General features: G+C 39.4%; 1 protein-coding gene across 1 annotated transcript in view; it reads left to right on the plus strand.

Annotated features, from left to right (window-relative positions):
• Positions 1-13572, plus strand: part of LOC149235272 (GTP binding protein) — an 83376-nt gene that overhangs the window by 32838 nt on the left and 36966 nt on the right. Inside the window, exons 2-4 of the mRNA XM_089372061.1 lie at positions 5909-5969; positions 6109-6244; positions 6396-6726. Of these exons, the coding sequence (XP_089228187.1) occupies positions 5909-5969; positions 6109-6244; positions 6396-6726 (528 nt within the window). The remainder of the gene's footprint in view (positions 1-5908; positions 5970-6108; positions 6245-6395; positions 6727-13572) is intronic.

The following is a 13572-nucleotide window of genomic DNA, read 5'->3' on the forward strand; positions in this document are numbered from 1 at the left end:
AACTGTTGCATAGGTTTTCCCACATTGGGTTTTTCGGGGACAATCATCCAAAAATAATGGTCTCATATTTTATGTATGTGTGCTAGGATTTCTTAGTTTCTAACATTTTTATTTCTGCAACGTAATTTTATTTGTGAAGAAATTGTAGTGTGAATAATTCGTTATTTTGCTGTAAACAAAATAAACTGCATAATTAATTTATCAATTAGAAGAATTATTTCCAGTTGCTGCATTTCAAGGAATTTTTCACAATTATTATTATTGTTATGATACTATTTATTATTATTAAAAAGAAATTCAAGTCACTCGATCATGGGACTCAATCATGTCATATGTAATTACTCTCAATTAATGCATACTCTCTCTCACTTAATGGATATATTACACTCTCTCTTACGCACTCATTAAAGGATGTAATAAAAGATTCCTCTTACGCACTCTTTAATGCATATGTTACATTCTCTCTTTTATGGCATAAGTTACTAAGGCATGCATTTCTCTCATTAATGGCATGAGTTACGCTCCCTAATTGGCATATGTAACTCTCCCTCAAGGCATGTGAGTTACTCCTCCTTTATGATTCAAACTCCTTGCTCCTCCTATATATATGTGCCTCTCATCCTATCTTCTCACTACTTGTGCATTGTGAAAGAAGGATTCGAACTTGAGAGAGAGAGAGTTGGAGAGACTTGAAGAAGAGTGTGAGAGAGAGAGACTTGGAGAGTAAGAGAAAAACTTGAAGGTTGATTCAGTGTTTGCATCAACTGCAGCTACCAGTGACTTTCATGCTACAACTTGTTCAGATTTGGGTGAACTTACTCATTCTCTTGATCTCCCATTGTACTTTGTATCTTTGCTAAAAAATTGATATATAATAGAAGAAAAATTTGGTTGGGTTTTCCCCTTGTGGGTTTTTCCTTGGTCATTGGACTTAAATTCTCTATGTCTCATTCTGTTCTTGGCTGTCTTCTATTGTGCATTTGGTTTATGTTCTATCTACAATTGCTTAACTAATATTGCAACATAAATAAGGTTTGTAATAAGTGATTGTTACAACATAGAACTTCAGAATTTCAACACGAAAGCATACTAAGAATACAATCGAAGAAGTCCTAATTAATTATCTCACAATATAGTTCTAAAGAGAATCAAATTAGGGTCGATTGACCCTTTTACCATGTGACAATATTGTTCAAAGGTTTGAAGCTTGTACTATCTTGTTTCCTGGACCATCACAACATCAAGAACAACCCATCAAATCGAAGCATTATTAGCAAGATTGGAGATGTAGCCTTCCCCAAACCATTGTCTAAGGACAAAGCTTCCTCTAAGGGTTGGGTGGCGAGGAGGGTGGACATGTAATTTACATAACCTACATTACAAAGAAGTAATAATAATAATAAACTCAAGGGTCATGAGTCATATGATGTAATGTCCCTTCCTAATTATTTTCCCAAGGCGAGGAGAAAATCATTTTTGGCAATTTTGTTATTTTTGGCTTAATGCAATTTTGATGGGAGAACTTAGTAGAAAGGGGGGGTCGATGTGCTTTTTTGTGGATTGTGGAGGCCACTCACCACCCAAAATATGCACCCCATGGAGGCAGTTCGATTTTCTTAAGTGGGGGATCGAAATATTTGATGGGACCCACGTGGGGCCCAAGGGAGCAAGCATAAATAGAAGGAAGTGAGCAACGTTTGGGTCTTTTTGATGATTAGAGAATTTCATTGTTGCTTTCGCTGTTTAGCTAGGCTACAAGTGCTGTTCAGCACAAGAATTTCCCAAGGAGTGAAGCTCATCCCTCTCTTCGGTGGACTTTGAGTGCTACCCTAGGAGGGATTTCTTTTCCATTGGAGACGGAGAGAAGATCACCTAGCAGAGGAGTATGCTGCCTTGGCCAGCAAGGACGCAGTTTTGGGAGCAGTTGGGATGCAGTGGGAGAGACTGCGTGTTTGGTGGAGTAGTAGAGCCAGGGAATTCAGATGTGAAGGTTGCTGGGGGTATTCACATCAAGTTTCCACTTCGGGAAGGAGAAATTACAGCTGGAGGGCCAGTCAAATACCCAGGTCGAGCTGCTGGTCGAAGGGCTTGCATCATCCTTGCCCAGGAGTGCGCATTCACTGGTGAGGGTCACTTGGAAGGAGGCTTAACCGGAGGATTGGGGAGCTGGGTTGTGGGGAAATTGTTGGGAGTTCGATTTGGGGAGGTTTCTTGACTTTGTGGCAGCAAGTTACAGTAGTTCTAGTTATAGGTAGTGAGTACCAGTATTGGAGGAGGGCATTTGGCAGGTCAAAACCAGGGAAAACCCTTTCTGGGTTTTCTTGGGTTTTTGGAGAGGAGTACATCCCCAAAGTTGCAGAAATTTCTGGGTTGTTTTGAGGGGGTAAATCAGAGCTTGAATTCAGCCAGCAGTGCAGTTTTGAGGGGACAATGCAGTTTTCTGGGAGCAGCGAATTCACAGCAGCTGTGCCCTTTTGTATTGATCACCTGAGGCTTGTAGCTTGCCTTATGCAAGCCCAGGTGCACCTCATCAAACTTCTATTGTACTCCAGCATATTTGTTTAATGAAAATTGTGCCAGTTGGGTGTTGATGAGAAATTTCTGTTCACATGTTCCTTACTGAATTAAAATTTTATGTGAATGTTATTACTTGTCTTTGTTATCACTGCAAATCTTCCATTAGGAATATTACATATGACTAAAGCATGCAACCATTTGATGTTCACCTAAAACTTTAGATGCCATTACTATACAAATCATCAATCATATTACAATTTATATTTTTGCATATATGGAATTTTACTCTTTAGCCTACTTATGTTGGATATTCTTAGTTATTGAACAAATTTGTTTGTAACACTTTGAAATCTGAATATATAGACACAACAACAATAAAGTTAAGGTTCATGAGCCATATCCCTTAAGCATGTTACCATTCAATCTTGATATAAAACTTTTGATGCCATTGTGCAGATCATCAATCATATTAGAAATTATATTTTATATGGATTTTAAATCTTTAGCCTACTTATGTTGGATGTTCTTAGTTATGAAACATATTTTTTTTGTGACACTTCTAAATCTGAATCTATGGACATGTGAGAGCGATCAAATGAAAGAATTCTCACACAATCAAGTATTCATCACTGACCCAACGAGAAAGGATAACTTCTTTCTTCGTTACTCAACATTGTTGAGTACAAGGTCTGAATAACTTTTGATCATATTCATGCCCAGCCAAAGGACATAAGGGGAGCTAATCATGACTTAGAATCATTACCTCCACACAGTTTTGAGAGATACAATCGACAGAAGAACAATGCTAGAGATTTGATCTATAGATGCTGTGTATAAACTCAGACATGAAAGAGGAGGAAGGGAGTGGATGGCAGAAGGATGGAAGTCTGAATATGCACCAATGATTTGCCTAGCTGTCTCATGGTCCCTTTTATCATTAAAAACCTTTGCTAAACCTGAACTAGATCAATCCTCCCCCATTAGGAAGAAATGGTCCCTATTGCATCTAGTTCCCTCATCAGATGGGGAAACCACAAAAAAAGCCTTCTCTTTCAAAAAATATAATGTTCCAAATGATGAAAAGCAACACCTATCCTTGGACTGAGTTGAGCGCAAAACAGCAATGCCTCTATCCTCATCCATATGCTGAGGTTGACACAAAAAGACAGTACTGATTAAGAAAAGCTCACTTCAGTCTCAAGACAGCGCTACATTTGGAGATGCACTAGTTATCTTTTCCCTGAATTAACGTTTGACTAAAACATTTATTTCCTTCTCCAAACCTGCACCACTCTAAGGCTAAAGTTAGATCTCTTGAAGGGCCCAATTCATCATGTGTGCATGAGTTGGTCTGAACTTGGGAACAAGAACTGATTTTAACCTTTGAAAGGGTGATATTTGACCTCATGACAGTGCTGTTCTCCGTGCGAATTGCATTTTCTTGGAAAGGTTAACTTTGTCGTCAAGGAATGCTGTTCAAGAATTCTTTTCCTCATGATAAATGTAACCAAAATGACCATACTCTCTTCTTCACTTTTTCTCATGCTGAATTTAGCAGAAAGCAATGCTCTTTTTAGCACAGAAGGCAGCTCCTCTTTTCTCCAAAAAATAGCAGCAAACTGGTCTAAAGATGTCCAGATGTTTTTGAATAGGAAAATCTGAGCTGGGAGGTCAGTGTTCTTGTGCTGGAGTTACTCCATCTACATGCTATGACCTGGCAGAAAAGAGAATCCTCATCTTGCTATTCAAGGCGCTTAATCTCGGCCTTATCCATATGTGAAAAACACTAGATTTATGGCTATGTGGAGCATAGTTTCTATCACTACATGCAGTTTTGGAGCTATCCCCATATAGGCTGCTGGATTAGCAGATGAACTGAGTTACTGTGGAGTCCTGCTTTTGCTGGCTAGATTTACTTATGAAAGAAGTACTAAATCTGCTATACATGTAGCTGCTTGTCCAAGAAAACTGAACGGAATCTATGTGAGAATACCTTGCACACACTTTACAATAGTAGGGCGTTGCTTTCATCCTCTAAAAAAAATAATAACCCACATTCATGAATTTTCTATTTCCAAGGATAACAATATCCATAAATAGCTCATGCTTCCAAAAATAGCAGTGGCTTCATCCAAAACTATAAACTTCTAAAAATAGAAATCCTCATTTTCTAAAAATAGCATGGTGATTTCCTAAGAAATAGCTATGTCCGCAAATGATAGTCTAAATATGGCACATCTAAAAATAGCAATATGTTCTCCACAGTATCCACATGCAAAAGAAGTCTCCCTTTTTAAAATTAAGTGTTTAAAGTAACTAAACATATAAATATGCCAAAAATAACAACATATCTTCGCGAAAGTGCTTGGAAGGTACTAGCCGTCCAAGTCCTGAGTATTCATTGATCAACATCATGCAAGCAAACTGAATTTGCCTCTTTATGATTCAAGTGCTGATCTGAGGGTATCTGCATTATGTTGTTCTGATCTGAGGTAGAGAAGTGTTTCAATGTTCATCTCCTCTAACTTCTAAGTGGTGATGGGTATGCTGAAGTTTGGTCTACTGGTTCAGCTTCAAGCGTTGACCAAATAAAAGTGATTGTTTAGAGTGGAGTTTTCTATCTCATGAAAGTTTCTTTGCTCTGGTAACCATTTCTATGTGTTCATGTGCAATATTCGTGAAGATTCTACCTTTCCTTCTTTTTCCCACGTAACATATCCTGGGGAAACCCCCTGGCACTTACCCTGATTCTAAGGATGGTACCCAAGGTAAACCCTAGATTCTTCAGGGCACAAGGCCAGGTCCACCACTATGTTCAAAGCCATTACAACAATATACTCATTATGAGCTCAACATGTCACTTACAGGAATAGAATCTGGGTGGGGAGAATAATTCTCCATTGCACAACCACTGGGGCTAGATCCAATTGACAAGACTCTACCTTCCTTATGGTATCTGTGTTCTAATTTTGAACATATATGAAGTGGGCAATGTGCTTTTTGCTTTCCTTACTTCTGCTTTCTCTTTGGAGCCACTTTTTGGTGTTTTTCTTTGTAATTTCCAATCCTCAGTAATACAGAGGCACTTGAAGGCCTGGTTTTTTGCAGCGTAGCTGTCATCTTTCTTTGCTTTGCTTATCAACTAAACTGCAACTCCCAAATTTTGTATTGGGAAAAGTTGCATGATTGATTTTAACTATTGCTTGAATTTGGCATTTATTATGTCATATAGTTTATTATTTTCTGGGAGCAGAAGAAATTAGTATGTCCTGCCAAAGTTGGTACCATATTTTAGAGTCATTTACATGAAGTTATCTTTCCAAAAATGCTAAAGCGGTTTGTTAATATTGCAATTCCCAATAAATCATTGGGTTGTTGTTTTGAATTACAGGGTTGGTTTCTTTGGACGCAGAAGACAATAGTCTCTCATCATCTGAGATTACATGCCATGGGTATGCTTCTGGCTTTATGTTTTCACTCCCTATCCAATCAGAATGCATTTTCAATAAATAATGCATTTTTATAGGAAACCCTGCAGGTTATATTTATTACCAATCTAATCTGAGTTTTTTCTTGTTTTGAACAAAGCAGTTGGACTATCGACACAAAGTATTATACAGCTGATGTTTGTGTTTGGATGGCACATCTTTGTGGAAAAACTTCTGAGCATGCTCATTCACTATCTAAACATTGCGATGCACTGGTGATGGTATTTGATCTGAGCAATGTGAGAATTGTATCTCTATCAAAATTTCACTTCATACAAAGAAATATTTTTTGATTATCCAGAATTTGAGAATGATTACATTTTTTTGTTTAATGTTATAACTGTACTAAATATGTTGATTGGACCACTGGGAATGTTTTTCTTTGTACAGCCATCATCATTTGAGGTTCTTCAAGACTGGGTTTCTGAAGTCGACTTGCATAAGTTTGAGATTTTGTTATGCATTGGGAACAAGGCAGATCTTCTACCTAGTCACCCTGCTCATGCAGAGTACCGAAGAAAATTGCAGAAGTATGGAGAATCCTCCAGTGATCCTCACCCAGAGTTTTGGAATTATGGTATTGATCGAAGTGAAGGTTGTGGCTTGTTGAATGAGGATGAAGAGACTTCACAGGAGATACAGAGGTCTTGTCTTGAATGGTGCAATCAAAATAACATTGAATATATTGAAGCATGTGCAATCAATGATGGCTTTGATAAATGTGTGGTTTTCTCATCTGAAACCCCTCCTAATTTTGCTACTTTCAATTCCTCCTTTAGCTCTTTTTTATTCATTCATCATATTCTTTTCTATGTCACTGCACATAAACAATGCTGGTCTGCTCATGGTTGGCAACTATACTAACTACTATTTGGTAGCCGTAGGTTCTGTAAGATTCCCACTTGAGAATCAACCAAGATACCCACTGTAGTTTCAGAGTTTGTATGGTTTTCCAGTCAAGATTTTCGTCAAACACTTTGCTGGCACAGCACTGTAGGTGAAGGTTTCATTCATTTAACTCATAAAATTAGATAATAATATACCATGAAAGTGCTCTTCAATAATTTGGGCTGATTTGTAAACTCAGAGAAATAGGCAACACTGATACAAATGTACTTAACAATAGACTTTGGACATAAACATCTATATGATAAATTGTCAATTAATACACAGTGAGTGAACAAGAAATTAAGAGAACCTGGTGAAATCAGTAGCCATATAAATCTGTTTGAGAATTCCAATCAGCTCCAGCAAGCTTCCTCCAGCAGATTGACAAACATTCAAGTTTGATATATAAATATACGCCCAGAAATGTACAGCAGATTGTTCCAGGTAATAAACCAAAGCCACACGTCCTTTATAACTTCATGAACAATGGTACAGGCTGTCCCTTCTATTCAGCTTTATGCACAAGAAATAATTACAAGGAAACTCGTCTCTCCTCAAATCTGTTACAACCCCAACTCGCCCTCAAGTGCTGATATGTCTTGACAGCAGATTAAGTGTAGAAAGAGTGATATATCAGCTCCAACGCACAGCCAGAGAGGGTGCGACCAGTTTAGGAATGTTGACAAACTCCAGCAAGGGAATACGTCCCCACTTGACCACCAAATACTATCAAACTCAGCCGCTTTTAAAATATGCTCAGCCAACTGTGTATAGAAGAGTCAGCAGCCCCAGTGAAAAGAAAATTCGGCCCTTTGCAACTAGAAATCGACCCAGAAATCAGAGAGGGGTTTGGCCTCTGAAGATGAAAGGAATATGATCCTCTTTGACTGTGACTTTGTCCTCAGTACTCTCAGAATGCTCAGCCTCTTTGCTTGAGAGAACTCGGCCCCATAATAGCTGAACTTCGTCCCATCGAAGCATAGCAGAGCATGGGCCTCTTTATTGGCAACTTCCTTCTCTGACTAGGCTTGAATCTCCACCTGTGAGAAGATATATAGAAAACACTATATCAATACTTAAAATCAATTGATAAGACCTCTTTACCTCAAAATTTTCTGAAAAACTTTTGCTCCATGATAGCGCAATGGTGAAATATAAGTGATTTCACTTTTGGAACCAACTAGGGTGTCTAGCTTCAACACCGAAGTTAGCTATGACGGCTAGGGTTTTTCAAACTTTAAACTTCTCTCCCAAAATTTCTTCAAGGACTCTTTTTTTCAAAAATGCAAGTGAAAGAATGTGGAGAAACTCCTCACTTTTCTCTTTTTATAATTGAGTGACCACTTTTGCCACCATTTTACCCTTTTAATATTTTATTAAGTCACTTTAGGAGACGTTCACTTTATAAAATCGAAGTGACTTTTTATTAGCTTAGGATATGTGCCCTTTTCACCCTTAGGCAATTATGAAGTTTCTCCTAGGTGAATCACCCATTGTCATATGTATATCCTATCCTCTATGAACTGAAGATGGCTTCCTACTGAGGTTGCTGAAAGGAAAATTTCCCTTAGATTGTGGATCTAGCTCGGGGGTGATTGCTGTAAGTAATTCTGGCTACAGTAGGTCTATGGTTGGGTGGAAGATCGAAGTCTCACCTTCAGTTTGTCCTACATTTTTATTGTAATGACATATATTAGCTTAGAGCAGTGAAGCTAAAGATTTCCTAGTGAAATTTAGTGCATGGCTTTGAATTGTTGAAATGTGTAACTAGGTTCGGTCTTCACAATGTCTATTGTAATCATGATTTTATATATTTGATGTTAAAGAGAAAAAAAATTATTATTGTCATTATTGATCCATGGGTTTCATGCTCAAGATAAATCTATTTGTAGGTCAAACACCCATTGAGTGCTTCTAGGTTTGTCATAGAATTATGAAGTCAAAAGAGTCGTTATCATACATGTAACACCCCTTTGGGCATGTTGTATCTTGTAATGAAATTTTTTGTGAAGTCAAAAGTGTCATAAAGACTCTCCAAGACCTTGTCAAACAAGTCGGCCTCATGGACAACAATTTGACTTCCTAAGAAGCCTATATATAAGAAGGAAATCGACCTCATTTGAAGAGCAATACAAGCAAGTTCGATCTCCAGAAGAAAGAAGTTGTAAGATAGAAAAAAAGGACAAGAAGAAGAAAAGCAAGATCGAATTTTTGGACCTCTCTCCAGTGTTCCACAGGGACTCGCCCCCCCTAGGGGTCTAGTTCCCTAGCTCCCCCGCGCTCTGGGGACTTGGGGACAAGAAGGGGTCGTTTCCCCAGGCTCCCAAAAAACAGGGTACGCAGGGGGGCGTGCCAGGGGGTCGTTTCCGAAAAGGGAGTCGTGGGGGGTCGAGAGGGGACATGGGGGGTCGAGGGGCCTGATTTTATTAAATAAACTTTTGTTTATAATTAAAATTTAACATTAGTTTTAATACTTTAGGTTCGTTTTTTTATAAATTTAATTCATTATTCGCCTTGGCCCCTCACTCCATTCGCAAGACGTTCCTAGTTCCTCTGCAACAGAGAGGAATTGTTCCACATATAGCTTCATCCACTTTATCAAGAGGAACAAGCTTACCTCTAAAAGAGCGAAGAAGTTAGTTGCTGTGCACAGTGCCCTACATCTTGAGCATAGGAAGACACCTCAGTATTTGAAGGGACCAACAACACGATGGGATGTTAATCCAGAGGATGATGCACAAGTAGATATGGAGGAGAGACTTGATGAGAGAAAGATGGGGTTGGTTGGTGTGCCACTTAGCATGTTTGAGAATGCTAGTGATTCAAATTCAGATGGTGATATGGTTGATTCTGATTTATTCATGCAACAGATGGATGCAGAGACTAGCGGGGCATTACCTTGAGGCTTGAGCAAAATTATGCTCGTTTATCTTTTGATATGTTGATGTTCTTATGTTATTCTGACTCTTTAAATTTTTGACTCTTGATGTATGAGACTTAGACTTTTATAATTTTATGTCAATATTCACTGTTCAGTATTCAATGTTCATAGTAGGAAGTGGAACATCAATATGGTTTAAACTTTAATCATAATGTATGATGTATGATTATAAATTAGAATTTTAAATTTATATGATATTAGATATTGATATTCATATCAATGATCATGCTTTGCAACTTTTCAATCCAAACCCAATTTTCATAGTGGACTCAATTTATAATTTATATTTTATATTTATAAGTTTTTAAGACCTTGAAGTCCCCCCACGTTTCTTAAAAATTGGTGGGGAGCTTTTGCATAGGCCGCTCCTACGTATCCTCGCTCCCTCGCCCCCTCGTCCCAGAACCTTGGTGGAACATTGCCTCTCTCTTGTGTTGTGGTTTTTGAAGTTGCTGGAGAAGTCGAAATTGCAAAAGTTGTTGGGCAATTTGAAGTTGCAGAAAAAGTTGCTAGGGAAGTCGAAATTTCAGAAGTTGCTGGAAGTAACTAGGTCGAAGTTGCTAGAAGCTGCTAGGTTGAAGTTATGCAGCGACCAGATAGCTCGATGTGCCATTATCTCTGCGACCTGAACCAACCATGTGGTCCCAACTGTTATGATCGTATGTTTGGAGGTGGGCCTCCCGACCATGAAGGTATGGCTTTTCATTGGTAGTTGTGTACTTTTTCTTACTTATCATGGACACTTTTGGGCATGGATTGGTGGGGGGATTCGGCAAAAAGAGTGGGCTAGGTTTGTACTCTTGTCTCCTCCGCTCAATTTAGTGGTTACCCTTGTATCCTAGTCCTGTGGGATTTCCCTTACTGGCCATTAGCTTTAGGGTTGGAACTACATGGGAAATCTTAATTTTGATTGCGTGGTCCCGCTTCCCGACACCATATACATCACTCCCATCCGCTTATTCCAAGTTCCAACCCCATTCATCTCCCATCTGGGTCCACATGTGTCCATTGGGTCCACATAGGGTTAGCCTCCCCCTCCCCTTGTCCATACCTTCAGTAGGGCCTGGAATGATGCCCCGGAAGTTGATGCAAGTAAAAAGAAAAGAAAACGCATAATCTGGCCACTCAACAGGAAACGTACCACAAAATGCAAAAGATGGCAGGGACATCCTACATGTCAGGGTCTCATCCCCCTGGAGCCTCGAACAATTATGAAGAAAAATCAATCAAAGGCAATAGGCATATGAAGAAGGGTGGAAAAACAAAGGTCGGGGTAACTCATGTACCATGATTTGCTCCTTCCTACACTCATATATCCAAGTGTGGGCTTCCCTCATCATAGCTACCCTTGTACCATGACATGTGGCTTGGAGTATTCCCTTGATTCCCACTCTGTTCCATCACTATGTCACTCGCCACCTACCACCTCACAGTTGTACCATGGACATGCCACCCCATTTAAAGGTTGAAATCACCTAATAGGGTCCTTGGTTTACTCCCTTATTTAACTTGGAGACACTTGTACATGCCAAAGCCCACTATAGAAGGGTATGCCACCATGAAGTGCTCCATTGGTTCCATGATTTGTATGCTCTTTTACTTGATTATTCTAATGATTTGTTGTATTGGAGGGTAAGGGGATGCATTGCATCTTATGCAGGATTGCATGTGGGTCTCCATTTGCGGTTTGGTCTCCCTATACGGGGTTCAAGCCCCTGAGAGGGTGAGTGTTGAGAGCCATGGGCCTCCACTGTCACAGGGAGTACTTTATGGATTCCGAACACCACTCACTGATTGCTCGTGTTCCACCTTTCTGGATGAGGATGATGCACCTGGTTCACCATGCCCAACCGACTTCACACTTGTACAACACACTTGGCAAAGGTTTAAGGGTCCAGATGAGGATGTGTCTCACTTCAAGAGACAAAGGTAGGGTTTATGCCATCATCCTAGCCTTTACAGATGGTTTACAGGCATCATTGATCCACTTGGAGACCCATGAGGATGTTCTTGTGCCCTCACACCCACTTGGGAGCACCACATGTGACTTGGGAAATAAGGGGCCAACCCATGTCCACTATGATTTGAGTCCGTTGGACTTCATTAGGCCTTCTCAATGGCCCAACAACTCATTATATTGATTATTCCGCTCTCTTGAGAGGCTTATTTTTATATTATTCAGCTATCTTAGTGGGCTTGTCACCAAAGGATGTTATTATTGCACATTATGTTATTATTTGGGGATTAATTAGGCCTAATTAGGCAAATCAAACTCTTTAGAGATCATATAAATTGATGAGAGGTGATTCATTTCTCTCATCATCACTAGCTTGGGCTTAGTAGCTACTTGGAGAATTTCACATTCCCTTTTGGAGGACGAGTTTGGTTTCATGGATGAATTTTGATGTTTGGATACTATTCTCTTGGTCTTTGAACTTCATTCTTGTCATGATTTGATGATTGGATATACTCATCGTACATGTAAGTGATTTCTTCTCATGTTTATTCTTGTATTTATCATATCCCATGAATGTTGCTGGAATTTTCGCTATCTAGGTCTGAAATTTTCTGCTACTCTATGCGAAATGGTGGAAATTTTGATCTATTGAAGCATTGCATACATTGCATGTGTAATGTATGAGTGGGTGAATGTTCTTATAGGTTATGTTTATTGAATATACCTTGACAAGTCATCAAACATTGCACATCGAAGTATAAAGTCCTTGGGTAGTTGCTCTTATGCTCTAATTGCCAAGCGAAGTTGCCTAGAGGCCTCCTTGATTGGTTTAATTCTCTCCAAATCATAAATTCACCTTGACTCCATTTCTCCCAAAGGCAAGGCACTGATCCAACTACTGGTGGTCACCTAAACGATTATTTTTCACACCTCTTTTTAGGCTTAGCCCTAATAGGTCTCCTAGGGCATCAATCAAATTCCATTCTAGTCATAGAATCACCTCGATTTTTGTTCCACTATTACGTTGAGGTTTTTTCTAGAGGTCCTTCAAATTTGAAGCAAATCCGATGATGGAATCCTGAGATATAGCAAGCCCTAGCCACAAGACCAATTCTTTCCCTAGATTGACTTGGGTTAGTGCCCTCATTAGGATCATTGCATGCAAATCTCAAAAGAAAATTAATCCTTTGATTCTATTCCCTACCCTAATTAGGTCAAACCCCTCATTGGTTGCTCAATTCCATATCCTTGACCTAGTTTTGTGTCCACTTGGCTCTCTGTGGTCCCTCAATTTTGGAACTCCAATCCCACAAGGATTACTCCAACTCCACTTGGCGCCGTTGCTGGGGAGGAAGCAGGTCTACCTCCTTGATGAATCATTGAGGAACTGATTCTCTAACGACAATATAGACATTCCTCTGGCGACTCCACAACACCCTTCTTAGAATGGAAAACCCTGAAATCTTCACATACCATCGAAGAAAGGATGAAAAACCTCCTACTCCATTCTTTTACAGGATGCTCAATAAAAGGAAGCATAAGCATGAGTTTTTCGTTCCTTTGAACCTTTCCAACATGCTTGGGGCCCTTTTTAATCCTCCCCCAGAAGACCCATAGAGGCCAAAGTTCACCGGGAAGGAGGATCCCCAAGAGCATCTTTTAAACTTCAAATATCGAACATATGACTCATCCTATAATGAATACACCCGCATGATCTCCTTTGCCATGACTTTAGAAGGGGATGCTCGAGTATGGTATCTATCATTACTCGCATCCTCCAT

Source organism: Pinus tabuliformis, chromosome 8 (assembly GCF_031772625.1).
Source record: "Pinus tabuliformis cultivar Carrire ecotype Pingquan chromosome 8, CPIR1, whole genome shotgun sequence".
Lineage (NCBI taxonomy): Eukaryota > Viridiplantae > Streptophyta > Pinopsida > Pinales > Pinaceae > Pinus > Pinus tabuliformis.